Source organism: Rattus norvegicus, chromosome 11 (assembly GCF_036323735.1).
Source record: "Rattus norvegicus strain BN/NHsdMcwi chromosome 11, GRCr8, whole genome shotgun sequence".
Taxonomy (NCBI): domain Eukaryota; kingdom Metazoa; phylum Chordata; class Mammalia; order Rodentia; family Muridae; genus Rattus; species Rattus norvegicus.
In genome coordinates, this window is record NC_086029.1 from 40,173,371 (window position 1) to 40,189,679 (window position 16,309).

At 40.7% G+C, this 16,309-nt stretch overlaps 1 protein-coding gene across 6 annotated transcripts in view; it reads left to right on the plus strand.

Annotated features, from left to right (window-relative positions):
• Nucleotides 1–16,309, plus strand: part of Usp16 (ubiquitin specific peptidase 16) — a 30,142-nt gene that overhangs the window by 6,720 nt on the left and 7,113 nt on the right. For 3 of the 6 annotated variants that reach the window (XR_010055944.1, XM_063270433.1, XM_006248015.4), the window contains exons 3-13: nucleotides 1,478–1,653; nucleotides 3,345–3,448; nucleotides 5,024–5,127; nucleotides 7,605–7,792; nucleotides 8,295–8,390; nucleotides 9,936–10,066; nucleotides 10,362–10,449; nucleotides 11,492–11,570; nucleotides 13,133–13,224; nucleotides 14,016–14,072; nucleotides 15,332–15,505. Coding sequence is in view for 5 of the 6 variants with exons in the window: in XM_063270433.1 (XP_063126503.1) it covers nucleotides 1,478–1,653; nucleotides 3,345–3,448; nucleotides 5,024–5,127; nucleotides 7,605–7,792; nucleotides 8,295–8,390; nucleotides 9,936–10,066; nucleotides 10,362–10,449; nucleotides 11,492–11,570; nucleotides 13,133–13,224; nucleotides 14,016–14,072; nucleotides 15,332–15,505 (1,289 nt within the window). In the remaining variant the exon portion in view is untranslated. Of the gene's footprint in view, nucleotides 1–1,477; nucleotides 1,654–3,344; nucleotides 3,449–5,023; nucleotides 5,128–7,604; nucleotides 7,793–8,294; nucleotides 8,391–9,935; nucleotides 10,067–10,361; nucleotides 10,450–11,491; nucleotides 11,571–13,132; nucleotides 13,225–14,015; nucleotides 14,073–15,331; nucleotides 15,506–16,309 lie in introns of those variants that run through there. The other 3 variants (XM_063270434.1, NM_001100501.1, XM_063270435.1) reach the window with 2 other exon arrangements.

Genomic DNA, 16,309 nt, shown 5'->3' on the forward strand with positions numbered 1-16,309 from the left:
AAGGTGTGGCTCCTCAGCCTGGCGCCTCTCAGTGCTGAGGACAGGGTTTCAGTGCGTTGTGAGTTCAAGCTCCGGCACAGTCATTCAGTGGTTATTCGCTCTTCCATGCTAACCTTAGCTCTCTCATTTGTCACTAGGATTAGTACTGCCTTCCTTCTAGGTAATTGTAAGGGTTAAATGAGATACTATATTTAAAACAGCTTATAGGATGCACTAATCAATATCAGAGACTTGGGTTACTGCAAATGTCTTTCAGTATTTTACCTTATCTACCTCTTGACATTTTTGCATCATTAGACTTTTTTCCTAGTGGATGGTCAGTTTGGGGAATTCTTATTCATTGCCTTAGTTTCTATTCCTGCTGGAATATGAGCTGCTCAAGAAGGAAGAGGTGAAAGTTGGTAACTTTAGATTCTCTAAAAACAGAACTGGCATAATGTGGCTGAAGAGTGTGTGTTACAGAATGAATTTAGTTTCCTGTCCTTCAAAGATTAAAAAAAAATTAATATGATAAAAGGCCTTATTTTTATGAGAATAGAGAAATAGAGATAAATTTGTAGATGTGATTGCATTTAGGTCATCAAAATAAAAATTTGTCCCTTCAAGACTGCTCCTGGTTAAGAGTTCTGGCTGTGTAGTCCTAAGGACTGGTGTTTGAATTACAGTACCCACATAACCGAGGTTCCCCACAGGCATTCCAAGCTGCCAACACTCTCCTGCCTGCTAGGCTTGCTCTGCATGCACACACATTCATACACATTCACACATTTATACAGAAATAGAAATAAATCAAGCTAAAAAATATCAATTTCAGGGACTGGAGAGATGGCTTAGAGATTAAGAGCACTGTCTAGGGGTTGGGGATTTAGCTAAGTGGTAGAGCGCTTGCCTAGCAAGCACAAGGCCCTGGGTTTGGTCCTCAGCTCTGGGGGGTTGGGGGGGTGCACTGTCTGCTCTCCCATAGGTCTTGAGTTCAGTTCCCAGCACCCACTTGGTGGCTCACATCCATCTGTAATGGGATCTGGTGCCCTCTTCTGGCCTGCAGGCATACATGCAGACAGAAAGCTGTATACATGCTAAATAAAAAAATAAAAATAAATCAATTTCAAGTTTGTGAAAATGCTTTCTTAGAAGAGTTTGGATGTAACTTAGTGGTCATCTTTGCCAGTGTGTGAGGACACAGTCTTTCCCTAATACCACAAAGAAAACAAGGAGTTGGGAGGGACTGCTTATCCGCTGGTCTTTCCTCCTTGGGGCTGATGTTTAGAAAGCACAGAGCTCAGCTGATAGAGCCCACCCTGCCACAAGCACACACAGGCGTCCTTCTCTGAGAGCCTCCTAATGTTCATACGTCAGACAGGACGACGGATGTTCTCATAGTCTGAGAGCTGATGTTGAAATTTGGGGCCACTTCAATATTGACAATTAAAAGCCAAATGTAATCTTATGTATTGCTTTCTTTTTTCTAATTCAATAGAACCAATGTGCAGACACCTTAGAAAAGGGTTGGAACAAGGTAATTTGAAAAAAGCTTTGGTAAATGTGGAATGGAATATCTGCCAAGACTGTAAGACTGACAATAAAGTGAAAGATAAATCTGAGGAAGAAGCAGAAGACCCTTCGGTTTGGCTGTGTCTTAAATGTGGCCATCAGGTATGCTCAGACTTAAAGAAGCACGAGAATATAGGAAGCTCTGGGTGGGTCCTATATAAAAACACAGTCTGGCTGACTAATGCCAGCAGTCATAGGTCATGCTCTCTAGTCAGCAGATTCTGACACTAAAATTTTTTTTATGTTGGTGTTTGGGAGGGTTGTCTGAGGTACCGTAGTTGTAACAGTGAAGGAATAGGAGTAGACAGAGGGGGATGAAGAAACAGCTGCAACAGAGCACGTGAAGGTTTTAGAGCGACTCTGACCCTTGGCATGTGTCCTGAATAAAGGCAAAGGCTAGGTCTTTGTGCCTGTGCACACAGGTTCTGCTCCTGCAGAGAGGTTGTAAGCTTCTGCAAGGCAGCTCCCTCTGGGGATAATTCTGGGTATGGGTGGTTGGGTTGCTACCATGATCAAGCTACAGTGTAGGCAGGTGGAGAAGTGAGTCCATTGGTCTTGGGCTGATCTGGCTGGTGCATCTCATTATCTACCGTGTATCATCAGCCTACTGATATGGTTGAAGTACTAAAGCTCAGGCCCTTAGTCTCCATTAAATGGTGGCATGTTTATCTATCTGTGTGTGTCTGTCTGTCATCTATCCATCTGTTTATTTGTCTACCTACGTATTTTGAGACAGGGATTCAATATGTAACTTTGGCTGGCCTGGAACTAACTATACAGAACAGGCTGGCCTTGAACTCAGAGTTCCATCAACCTTGGCCTCTTCAATACTGAAATTAAAGGCTGTGAGTCACCATGCCCAACTGGTGGTGAGTCTGTTAGGAAACTGGACTGCTCAGTCTTACCATGAAACTACAAGATGAAACAGACAACTAAGTTTTGAAAAAATATTTTAAGATTTATTTTTAATTATGTGTCTTTGGTAGACTGTGTGTGCACCTGAATGTGGGTGTTTATAGAGGCCAAAAGAGGTTGTCACATCCCCTGAAACTGGTAGTAAGGCAGTTGTGAGCCACCTGATGTGTGTTCTGGGAATGAGCTGGAAGAACAGTGTGTGTCCTTTGTGGCTCAGCCATTTGTCAAGCTAGTCCCCCATTATTTAAAAGTTGAAATTATGGGGTTGGGGATTTAGCTCAGTGGTAGAGCGCTTGCCTAGGAAGCGCAAGGCCCTGGGTTCGGTCCCCAGCTCCGAAAAAAAAGAACCAAAAAAAAAAAAAGTTGAAATTATATGAAGATAATTACAGATTCAAATGCAATTACAGTCCTAAAACTTTACACACATACTCTTACACATTTTGTTCAACTTCTCCCAGTGGTAATATTTTTAAAAATTGGTGCAATACAGTAGCTAGACTTTGCTATTGATATAATTCATCACTTATATCTTCAGTCTTTCTTCTAGCTGTCTGTGTGGGGTATCTGTGCTATATGTGAGGTGTCTGGTATGTGTGGGCTGTCTGGTATGAGCATATGTGTGTGCACAAGCGAGGGAGGAATCGTGCCCAGGTGTTCCACAGTGGAGGTCAGAAGGCAGGTAGAAGGAATACGTTCTCTCTAGTAGGTCCTGGGGAAGCAAGTTTCCTGGTGAGCTACCTTAGTTTTGAGATTGTAGGATTAACAAAGTTCTTGAAGTACTTGTATATTCATGATGGGTTATACATTAATGTGCACGATGGGTTGTACATTGATGTGCTGAGTCTTTGGCTTTGAGGCTTCTGATCATTACTCCCTAGGGCTGTGGCAGAGATTCCCAGGAGCAGCATGCCCTGAAGCACTACACAACACCAAGGTCTGAACCTCACTACCTGGTGCTTAGTTTGGACAACTGGAGCGTCTGGTGAGCCTCAACTCCTATTCCTATGCTCTAGAGATGATTAAAATACTAGAGAATGAAACTACTCAAAGTGTTTAAGAGCAAGAAGAAAACTTGTACCTGTTTGTCATGTAGTACTGCAGAACAGAAAAATGAACACACAGAAGGTGTGGGGATCGTCACCTCCTTGTCTTTTTCTTTTTTTTTTTTTTTTTTTTCGGAGCTGGGGATCAAACCCAGGGCCTTGCGTTTGCTAGGCAAGCGATGTACCACTGAGCTAAATCCCCAACCCCTCCTTGTCTTCTTCTTGTGGAATTGTTTCAATTTAAACATAGGGACAGGAATTACACACTTCAAATACATGAGAATACAGTAAAAGGAGAATGAATTTCCACAAAACCATTGTCAGGCCGTTTATGGTGTTGTGTCTTCTAAATTGTAATATTATTAACTGATTTTTATTTCATTAAGAACTGACTTTGCAGCAGTATCCTCCGAGTATCATCTGTCACTTGTAAACTTTGTTAATCTTATTGGCATTGGCCTGTAGTTTAAATGTATTCACAAGATGTATTTACAAGACCATGCAGTCCATACATATTCGTGTGCATGTTGTGTGTGCGGAGGCCAAACCTTGCTCACCACCTTACAGCATGAGACCGTCTCTCTCACAGAACAGGAAGGTTATTGGGTTCTTGTTTGTATTGACTGGCTGGCTGATTGGTTTGGCTAGCTAGCCAGGAGCCTCCACTGGATGATACTGGAGTTACAGGCAAGTGCAGGCATATAGGGCATCAAACTCAGATTCCCATGTAGCAAGTGCCGTTATACACTGAGCTGTCCTCCCAGGACAGAAAAGACTTACTGGACCAAGGGTGACTTGGCTACAGAGCACTTGCCTAGCATGATGAGACTGATCCATTCCTGGAACCTTATATGGAGAAAAATGACAAAAAACACCTTTTCATTTTAACGATGTACCCTGTCTTTGGAATTTCCATTCTACTTATGTGTAGCCGTAATTGTGGTGAATTTTATTAATAAACCAGGCTTAAAATGCGTACTTAGTTGTATTGAGACACATTTTTAAAACCTATTTTTTATTTTAAGCTCTGTATATGTATATGTCTGTGAAGATTTGGCTTATAAGTGCAGGTACCTTAGAGGCCAGACGTTATAGAATTCCCAGGGCTAGAGTTACAGGTAGTTGTGTGCTGGCCAACATGGGTCCTGGGGACCAAACTTGGGTCTTCTGGAGAAATAGTACATAACTATTGAGCTGTTCCTCCAGCCCTCACGGAAACTTTTTTATTTTTAATTTTGTCTACAATTTTTAGATTATTGAGTATGTGATGTGTTTGTGTGTATGTATGTGCACATGTGTGAACCCTGTTGTTCAGGCTTGCCGTAGTGCATGTGTGGAGAATCAGTTCTCTCCTCCATTGGTTCTGGGGGTTGGAGTCAGGTTGTAGAATTTTGAAGTAAGCACTTTTATCCACTGAGCCCTCCTTTGGTGGTTTTTAGTAGAATGATTTGACAGTTAGGATTGTCCCTCCGTCTTGCAGTTGTCAGTTTGTCAATGTTCTTCTCTGGTTACAGGTGTTACAAGTGTGATGAGGAAATCAAGTACTGCAGTTCAAACCGGCTGGGCCAAGTGGTTGATTATGTTAGAAAGCAAGCTGGCAGAATAACTTCAAAACCAGGTAAAAACCCAAAACCACTATGTTCCTTACCAGGTATGGCAATGTTACATTTGTGTAGCCGCGTATATACTCATTCCTTTAGCCCCCTACGCCTTCTGTTTACTGGGATTACAGGGGTATGACTCACACCCAGTTGATACGTTACCTCCAGTATTGCATATAGCAAGCAATGTTAGCTGTAACTCCTTTTAAACTGAGAAACTATTTGTGGTGTTACAATTAAATAGAATGTAAGAAATGATCTAGTCATATGTGATAAAGGGCCTGGACTAAGGTCATTAAAGATCAAACTTCTCCTAACTCCGATCTAGAGCTTACTATAAACCTTTGTGTGTGTGTGTGTGTGTGTGTGTGTGTGTGTGTGTGTGTGTGTGTGTGTAAGTGTAAAAGGATTTTCCTTTTATTGCAAATAGTTTTTTTTTAAATATAATATATTCTGATTACAGTTTCTCCTCTCCCAACCCTCAACTCCTCTCAGATTCTCTTGGTCTTTCTTTCCCATACAAATCTGTATCCTTTCTCTATCCTTAGAAAACAACCTAGAATCTAAAGAAGAAGACAAAAAATAAGATAAAACAAAAACAAGTTGGAATAGGACAATGCAAACAAAAAACTTAGCTAAAGGAAAAGCATAAGGAAGGCACAAGGAACACAGAGTTGCAGGAACACACATGCCCACATACACAGACACTGGGAATCATAATGACTACTCAAAGGACCCGTGAGGGAGAGGGGAAAAGATCTCATAAAGCATTAGAAGACACCCTTCAAAACTGTTATATTGTGTTGGTCATCTACTGCCGGGCATGCATGGAACCTGCCTTTTAGAGTGGTGGGTTACCCTGTCAGGCTGATTCTTCATTTTCGAATGGTTCTCATTGAAGATAGTTTCTGGGTTAAGGATTGGGTCATGTGTCTACTTCCACTGTGAGAACTAGGACTCCATCTGGTACAGACCTATCCAAGCCCTGTGCTTTGGAATCTCAGGAGATTATGGTGGCTGAGGGTTGCCTCATAGGGAGTGCTTTGAGACCCCATCAGGTGTGGCCACTTTGGATCCTAAGTAGAAAGTGTTTCTAGAGATTGGGAGTCAACACAGAGATATAGGAATGGTCTAACAAGGGATGGGGCTGAGAGGGTCCAGAGGAGGGAGGAAAGCTGGGGGTGCTATGAAGGTCTGCATGATTCTCTGGAAATGGGCGAAGATAGGAAGGAGAGGCCTCAGCAGAGTGTTTGCTACAAAGCTGGGGGCAAAACTGGGATTTGAAACTGAAAGACAGCTGGGAGAGTGAAGAGCATCTTCCAGATTCTCTGACTGTCATTGCCAATGGATGTCCAGGAAGTGCCTCCTGCTGTTTTCAGGCTAAGACAAAGGGATGGGGTGAGGGAGGAACACACATGCGCGCGCGCGCGCGCGCGCACACACACACACACACACACACACACACACACATTGATTTTTAGAAAAGGTATTTTGTTGTTTTTGTCTTTTGAAACCCTGGCTATTCCAACCTGGAAGTCATATAACTGACTGCCTATGCCTCCCAAACGCTGGGATTAAAGGCATGTGCCACCCTGGCAGGCTGGAGATAGGGTTTGCTATAGCCATTACTGACCTTACATGTAGTCAAGGAAGGTACTAAGCTTTTGATCCTCCTGTCTTTACCTCTCAAGTAATAGGTTTACAGACATACACCATCACTCTTTGGTTTTATGAGGTGCTAGGAATCAAACCCTAGCCATAATTTATGCTAGGCGGGCATCTGTCTGTCTGTCTGTCTGTCTGTATGTCTACCTACTTACCTACCTACCTACCTATGGTTTTTCAACACTGGGTTTCTCTGTGTAGCCCTGGCTGTCCTGGAACGAGTACTGTAGACCAGGCTGGCCTCAAACTCACAGAAACCTGCCTGCCTTTGCCTTCCAAATGCAGGGATTAACAGTGTGTATTGCTACCTCTTAGCATTTGGTATTTGTGGCATTTTCTAATGTCACACTTTTAGTTCCTGATAATTAAGTGAATTGGCACTGTGTGTACAGTGTTTGCTTTAAGCTAATTTAGCTGCTCGTGTGGAGAGGTACCTTTCTTTCTCAAACCACAGTTGTTTATTTATGTCAGAATTGATTTTTAGTTAGTAGAGTTCATTTGAATATATTAATATTATGCTCACATTTTCTGTGCTCTAATTGTATATGGTAAGATACATTCATGTATAGGAATATTTATATGATAAATGGAAGGTTTTATATCCGAGCATAGTCTATTTTTACACTTGTCACACTTGCATATATCATCAGCTCTGAACATTTAGCACTTCTGTGAGCTTACCACTACTTATCGTCAGTCAAATCAATGCCAATAATTGATACTAGTTAAAATGAGAAATTCTATTATGATTTTCTATCTAAATGTAACTTTACATTTGGCTTGGGCATATTCTGTACTTTGCCAAATCCTCTTTTTCTCCTTTTCAAAGCAGAGAAAAATAATGGACACATTGAGCTTGAAAATAAAAAATTGGAGAAAGAGAGTAAAAATGAACAAGAGAGAGAAAAATCGGAAAGCATGGCTAAAGAAAACATCCCCTTGGACTCTGCTTCCCAGATAACGGTGAAAGGACTCAGCAACTTGGGGAATACTTGTTTCTTCAACGCTGTTATGCAGGTGACCACGTTGTCTTCTCCCCTCAGGCCCTCAGTGTTGAGTTGTATCCTTGCTGTGTGAATTCACGTATCCAATGTAACGAGTGTTTGTGACATACAGTAAAACACTGGCAAGCACTGGGGGTAACAGTTTCAAACAGTCATGGCTTCTGCTTTCACAAGGCATGGGTTTGGAGCAGGGAAACCCAGGGTAGCCTGGTACAGAAAGAAATGTGCAGTTGCAATGGTAGCAAGTGGTGATGAGACTTACTGCTGGGATGTAGGGACAGGCATTAGTTCCACCTTACTCATACAGGCGAAGGCATCTCGGAAGTGATGTGCGCACTCAGACCTGATTGCATGAGCCCTGGAGCATGCCGAGAAGAGCATGTCGTAGTTTCCTCTCCTAGGTAGAGATGAGGAACGCAGTGCTGGCTGTAGTTTTCTGTTTGAGTAGACTAAGCTCTTAATGTTTGAATGGCTTGACTATCTAATTGCCCCTTTGTTTCCATCCTGCATTGTAGAACTTGTCACAAACGCCAGTGCTTAGAGAACTACTAAAAGAAGTGAAGATGTCTGGAACAATTGTAAAAATAGAGCCACCTGATCTGGCACTCACAGTAAGATTTATTATTTATTTATCTTATGTATATGAGCACACTGGAGCTGTCTTCAGACACACCAAAAGAAGGCATCAGATCCCATTACACATGGTTGTGAGCCACCATGGGGTTGCTGGGAATTGAACTCAGGACCTCTGGAAGAGCAGTCAGTTCTTTTAACCACTGAGCCATCTCTCCAACCCATTATTTTTATTTTTAGGACATACCTCTGTCCTGCAATTACTGTGTAGACGAAGCTGGCCTTGAATTTAGAGAGCCACTGCTCTGCCTTATGAGTGCTGGGATTAAAGGCATACCAGCACCAGTCTACCTGTCTTATTCTGTGTAAGGCAGGTTCTTGCTATAGCCCTGGCTGGCCTAACAGTTCTTGTACCTAAGTTTGACCTCAAATCTTGGCAGGCCTTCTGTCTTGGCTTTCCAAGTTCTGAGATTAGAGGTGTATCTCACCTTGCTGAGCCAGATTTTTAAAATAATTGACCCAGGGAGGTGTCTGTAGTTAAGTCACTTGCTGCCAAGCCTGGTGATGTCCATTCAGTCCTCTCGAATCACATGGTAGAAGGTGAGAACTGACCCCCCCAGATTTTTTTTCTTCCTGACTTGTCCCAACACAGCATGGGTTTATTCTTCAATACACGAAATAAATGCATGTAAAAAGTTGTTTTGTGTCCTGTTTATAAATACACATATTCCAAATTTATTTTGAGGAATTGGAACTTATAGAGACCTTCTTTGGTTTTATTTCAGTCTAAGTTAAATTATTTAGAAATCCTTTAGGACTAATAACTGTTACTAGAACTTATGCTTACTAAATGTATGCCATGTTTTATTTCTGTTTTCTTGTGTGTTTGTGAATGGTGATCACTGTGAAGCCCGAGGCCTGCACGTTGTTGTTAAACATCTTTCACTGTGACTTAACTGTAGTGTAGCCAAATAAATTTTACTTTATCCACTGTTATTAGATATATTTTGCTTTTGCTTTCTCAGTTCTTAGGTAATAAGGTCCTAGCCATTTAAAACTAAAATAAACTTTAATTTCCCTTTTAAATTTTTAAGATTTATTTATATATATAAGTACACTGTCGCTCTCTTCAGACACACCAGAAGAGGGCATCAGATCTCATTACAGATGGTTGTGAGCCACCATGTGGTTGCTGGGATTTGAACTCGGGCCTCTGGAAGAGCAGTCAGTGCTCTTAACTACTGAGCCATCTCTCCAGCCCTAAATTTTTTATTAAAATTTGTGTGTGAGGTGTGTGTGTACCTGTGATATGGTGTAACTATGGCGGTCAGAAGAAAATGTTATGAATGGAGTCTTACCTTCCACCTACAGAGTTCTGGGGGTTGAACACCGGTGTCAGCAAGGACTGCAACCACGGAGCCTTTTAGCCAGGGCTGAGTCTTTGAGCAGAAAGTTTCTGTGTCTCTTGATGTGCATTTCGGATGTTTACATTGGTCAGCTCTATCGGTATCATTGGCTGTTACATATCGGTTAAATAAGTGACTCCAGTGTTTGACTAGGATTATTTCTATTTCTATTTTCAGGAACCTTTAGAAGTAAACCTTGAACCTCCAGGTCCTCTTACTTTAGCCATGAGCCAGTTTCTTAATGAGATGCAAGAGAACAAAAAACGAATTGTAACACCTAAAGAGCTCTTTTCTCAGGTCTGTAAAAAGTGAGTATCCACTTGTTTGTGCTTTCAGTGAATCAGTAAGATGCTGAGAAAAGTTCATGACCGATAGCATGAGAACCAACCGATTTAAAAACAACATGCTTTGTGTGATAATTAAATCTGCCTAGTCTAAAAAAAAAAAAGAAAAAGAAAAAGAAAAAAAAAGAAAAAAAAATCTGCCTAGTCTAGTCTTACAGCAGACACAGTGTTTGAGAAAACTCAGACACTGTTACTTTAAGACTTTAAAAGTAGCTTTGTAATGTAGTAGACTCATTCTTCTCTGCATTTCTTTCTTTAGAGCAACACGTTTTAAAGGGTACCAACAACAAGACAGCCAGGAGCTGCTTCGCTACCTATTGGACGGGATGAGAGCGGAAGAGCACCAAGTTAGCACACTCTGAGAATCTTGTTTGTAATCCCACGGGCTCGCCTGCCGTCTCCTACCAGTCCCAGAGGCCGTTGTGCTTTTAAACACTTACGTATACCAGGGTTTCCAGCCAATGTGCTTCTTCATTAGGATAAGTGATGAGCTCGAGAATGATTCTCTTAAATGGATTTTTTGTTTGTTTGTTTACTGCAACAATAATATCTTTAAGGACTCTGTTACACTAGACTACACGGAGGTGCAGAACACTGAAAACATTTCTCCCCAGACGGGCCTTGTTGCAGCACACTCGTTCTGAGTATGGTTTAATACAAGTGCTGAGTCTGGGAAGTGTTGTCACTTGAGTAAGAGTCAGGGGATGCTTTTTTCAACTAAACACTTTTGTTAGTTCCCAGGATATATAATGCATTTCGGAGGGATGAGGTTAATTAATTGCAATAATAGTAACAGCAATAATAACTCATTTAATTCTGCATTTAAACCAGGCACTTCTGTGTTTCATATGAAACCTTTTGTAGTGTTGCAGCCATCCTATGAGTAGACTACTTTATTACTCTGTACAAGTCCCTCAGCAATGGCACAGCAGTACAGGAAGTCCCTCAGCAATGGCACAGCAGTATAGGAAGTCCCTCAGCAATGGCACAGCAGTACAGGAAGTCCCTCAGCAATGGCACAGCAGTATAGGAAGTCCCTCAGCAATGGCACAGCAGTACAGGAAGTGTTGGAGCTGGTTCTGCTGGCTCTGGTGCAGCCTTCCAGGCATCAGGTGTCTTAGTGTTCTCCTGAAGGGATAGTGTGTCCTAAAAAGTGTTGAACAGGTCTAAGGTCCTGATGCTAAGACCACCCCTGTCTTCACAGATTTCCTTTCTAGGCTTTGTAGGACAGGGTTTTCTTTCAGCTCCTTGAATTAATCTTGAAAATGTGATCATCTCAGTACATTTGTGGAGCTACTACTTACTCCTTTCTTTAATTTAGTACATAGTTTCTAAGGAAAATAACTTTAAAATTTAATAGTGTATATATATTCATTTTATTACTTTTAGAGAGTGAGTAAAGGAATTCTTAAAGCATTTGGTAATTCTACTGAAAAATTGGATGAAGAAGTAAAAAATAAAGTTAAAGGTAATGTCTGACTTTTTGAATTAAAACGCTATAGTTGAATTCTTCTGTACCTTAGGACAAGATTACTGGCACATATATTTCAAACCCAGGATTATTTTAAATAATAATTTAAATAACAATTTATCCATGTCATCATTGAGTTTCAAAAATTAATTAGTCCTCCAGCGGTAAATATTTTGGAAAAATTAACTTGTGATATATCCTTTTTATGTGTTAGTATATTAAGATCTATAAAGATAGAATTAATGTAGCATCACAGTCTTATTTTTCTGAAACTCATTCTGATGAACAAACAGCAAGTGAATGACACTAGGTTGGCTTATTTATCAGTAGCTGGTTTCTAATCAGAAAGCTGTCTTAGCCGCGTGTCACTTAAGGACTTAGGACACTCTAGCTCAGGCTGGGCCAGAAGTCACAGATCATTCTGCTTCAGCCTCTTGAGTACTGGAATTACAGGCGTGAGCCACTACACTTGGCTTTGTTCATAGAATTTAATGTGATTATGGGATTCTCCTGCATGCTTTCCTATAAAGACATAACTACTTACATGTAACTGCTGAGCATTTGACACATGACTGATGAAGCACAAAAACTACATTTGATTCTTATGTAAGTTTTGTAAAATGTAGGTGGCCACAGTGACCAAGGGATACAGTATTAAAGCTTTGGTTCCAGTTACCTCATAACAAGTCTGCCCCCTTAGCTTGCTATAGAGTCTGCCTAGTAACAAAATAGTGCCTCCTGGCACCGTATGGCATAAAAGTATTTTTCTGCGTGTGGGGCAAATACCACTTGAGTAATATTTATACATTCTGTATGTTATGAAAATTAAGCGATTAGTTATTAAAATACTCTCTGACTTTAAACATGTCAAAAGTGTTAATAGGATTGTAGAAAATGAAAGGGAACATTTTGCCTGAGAGCTCCTAGGGCTTTATATTGTTTTGGTTTTAAGTATACAAATAGTTCATTTTTAGAGCTCATAGACCAAGCTATGGATATTCTTTTGGACTGCAATCTCTCTCTTTTTTAAAAAGATTTATTTATTTATTTATTTTATGTATATGAATATTCTGTCTTCAGACACACCAGAAAGGGACATCGGATCCTATTACAGATGGTTGTGAGCCACCATGTGGTTGTTGGGATTTGAACTCAAGACCTCTGGAAGAGCAGTCAGTGCTCTTAACTGCTGAGCCATCTCTCCATCCGTGGACTGCAATCTCTTATGAGTACTGGTTGTATTCAGATGTTAGTGCTGGAACAAGGGAGTCATAGTATTGACTGGCAGAGGCTGACCTTGGTGTTTGCTGACAGATGATAATATACATCCACTGACTGGGAGTTTGTTTCTTATTAACAGACCAGAAGACATGCACACACACACATATTATTTATGAAAAGGTCATTGTGTTTATTGTGTTCTCAGTGATAGAATATATACTGTTGACTCCCACTGCTTACAAATAGGGACAAGAAATTAAAAATGAAAGTTAAGATAAGTTATTTAAATTTTTCCCAGTTAACTTTAAAAAATAAGTGTAATTTTTTTGTTATTATAGATTATGAAAAGAAAAAGGCAATCCCAAGTTTTGTGGACCGCATCTTCGGTGGCGAACTGACTAGTACAATCATGTGTGATGACTGCAGGACTGTAAGTGGGTATTGTGGGGTGGACACTGAGGATGGTTGATCTTGAGTCCTTTCTAAGACAGATATCTAATTAAAGCAGGTAGTGAGGAATGTGCTGCTGCCGGGCTTTATTTGATTATTTACTACTAGAGTGGTATTGGTTTGTTTTGAGATGAAGTCTTGCTATGTAGCCCAGGCTGTCTGAGAACTCAGCACAGTTAGCCAGCCTCAACTTCTGAGTGCTGAGTTATAAGTACTGAATTATAAGTTCTGAATTATAAGTACTTACCTCCATTCCCAACCCTGTCAAGATACTCCTTCTTGATGTGTATGCTTACTCACTGTAAATATGTCACCCCTAAGATCTTTAGTAAATTGCAATAACTTTAAATCCTTCCCCAACTCAAGGACTTCAGCATTCTATAATTTTTTTATTTCACATATTCTTTTTTAAGATTTATTTATTTTATGTATATGAGTACACTCACTATCTTCAGACAGTCCAGAAGAGGGCATCGGATTCCATTACAGATGGTTGTGAGCCACCATGTGGTTGCTGGGAATTGAACTCAGGACCTCTGGAAGAGCAGTCAGTGTTCTTAACCACTGGGCCATCTCCCCAGTCTCATCCATGTTTCTTAATCCTTGGCTTATTAAATCCCACCTTCTACCCCTCATCCTTGGTGGTGGGAGAAGGATCCTAGTTGGTAATGCTTAAAGTAAGTGTCTTTCTCTGCCAGGTGGGAAGGATGTAATGATAAGATTCAACATGACTTTCCCTTTTCTCTTACATGGCCTCTGGTTGGTGTGAAGGTCTCCTTGGTGCATGAGTCTTTCCTTGATTTGTCTCTCCCAGTTTTAGATGATCAGGTAAGTCTACTTTATTTTATCAAACAAGATTTATTTCCTTTGGTGTTTATTTTGCCTTTGTAGGATTTTATGAGAAACATCTTTGAAGGATCTGCGTATTTCCAGTCAGCTCACTGAGAAACTTCCCAGTGTACATTAGAGTCATTTTTAGGATTTGAAAAGAAAAAGGGCTATAATCTTTCTTAAAAAGCTGTGTATAGAATTCTTTGTAGGTGTTATGTTGATAGTATTACATATAGGGAAGTATTTTTTCCAATTAAAATAACTGTTTTCTATATTTAAAGCTGACCACAAGTTCCTTGTAGTCTTTAGTGCATAAAGATACACAGAAATAATTATCTCAGTTTTATACCATATTAACTGGGTTCCTTTTAAGTTGCTGTAAGATACAAGTTGCTGGGTGTGATTTCCTATGCCTATGATTTTACTCTCAACTCTGGGGAGGCAGAAATTAGCAAATCTCTGGATTTAAAGTTGGGTTGGTCTATATAGGAAGTTGCAGACCAACGAGGGTGACACCAGTGAGCCCCTAACTTCTAAATAAGTGAATGAATATTGAATAAGTCATTCTTCAAGTTTGTATGAATTAGGAACCCTTTGTCCTATTGCTTAGAGTAATTAATGTCTTACCAGACTAACTCTACTTTCCCTAATAATCATTCACATGCAGAAGAAGACAATAAGGAGGAATTGGGGTGTAGTATAGAAACCACTTGCACAAAGTGCATTTACAAAAGGACATACATACAACATGCTATGGCATGTAGCCAGTAAAATTCACTACATTCCTTTCTAATATACTTAGGTGTGATGCTGACTTTTGAGATAATGTGAACATATGTATTTTTGTATGGGTTTGCACAACTGATTGCAAGCTAGGGATGTGGGTAGTCGTGACTCACTTGACATGGTGCTCCTTTCCACCGCTCAGCCAGCTCTTCATCCCTAGTAGCCTTATTGCTGTTTTGTTCATATTTTCTCAGCATGTGATGATGTTGTTTGAGACAGGGTTCCTCTAACAGCCCTGGCTGCTCTGGACTCTCTCTGTAGACAGGCAGGCCTTGAGCTCACAGAGATCTGCCTACCTCAGCCTCCCGAGTACTGACATTAAAGGTGTATGTCACCATGTCAGACCTGACCTTTATCTAACTTTTATATATTGTGGCAATTAAGGATAAGGGAGTAAGAAACATTAGGCAACATGGATTTTCCTTAACCAAGTAGTTGTGGTAATATTTTGCTTTTCTCCATATTTTAAGAGTGGTAAGAAAAATATAAATGATAAAAATGTGAAGAAGACAATGGAGGAAGAAGATAAAGACAGTGAGGAAGAGAAAGATGACAGCTACATGAAAACACGGAGTGACGTGCCCTCAGGAACAAGCAAGCACACACAGAAGAAAGCAAAGAAGCAAGCCAAAAAGCAAGCCAAGGTGGGCAACCTTGAGCAACTTTTCCAATTAAAAGGCTAGGCTTTTCCAATTAAAGCATTTAATGAGCATGCGGTGGTGGGGTTTAACACTTGCTTTTGTTTGGTTTACTTTTGTTTATTTTTATGTGAATGGGTGTTTTCTTTACATTGTTGTGCCAGGAAGTGTTCATGAACCTCAACAGAGCACTAGGGTCTCTTTATTACAAGCTCAGGACAATGGGAAGGTAAACATCCTTGAACCCTCAGTGGGAGGAGACTTTATAGGACGTAGAAGTAAGGGAGGGGTTTCTCTCCTGGCTAGTATCTAACTGAATGTCTGTGGTAAGCCAACAGGTGGGTACTCTGAAGCAAGACTGAACAATCACAAAGGGTCTAAAAGTACATCTGAAACAATCAGACTAATCTTCAGCTGTTGCTAGGAAGTAGCTAAGGAGTAACTTCAGCCAAGGACAAGCCATGAGGTCCTTCCTAGTATGTGGGTACAGCTTGGGTTAAACTGCAGGTCGAGTTCTCGGGCTTTTGTTTTCCAAGATGGAGGCTGGTCCCAAGATGTAGTAGGTTTGGCCTCTCCAACATACATGTCTGTATGTGTACCACACTTATGACCGGTGCCTCCCAAGCCAGAAACGAGCATCAGAGTCCCTTCAGTTGGAGTTACTGATGGTTGATAGCTGCTCTGAGGGTGCTCGGAATTGAACCTAGGTCTTCAGAAGAGCAGCCAGTGCTCTTAACTGAGCTAATTCCCTAGTCCCTGTATATAATTTGCCCCTGTCGGTGCAGACAGAAATGTGAATTCAGGAGGGAA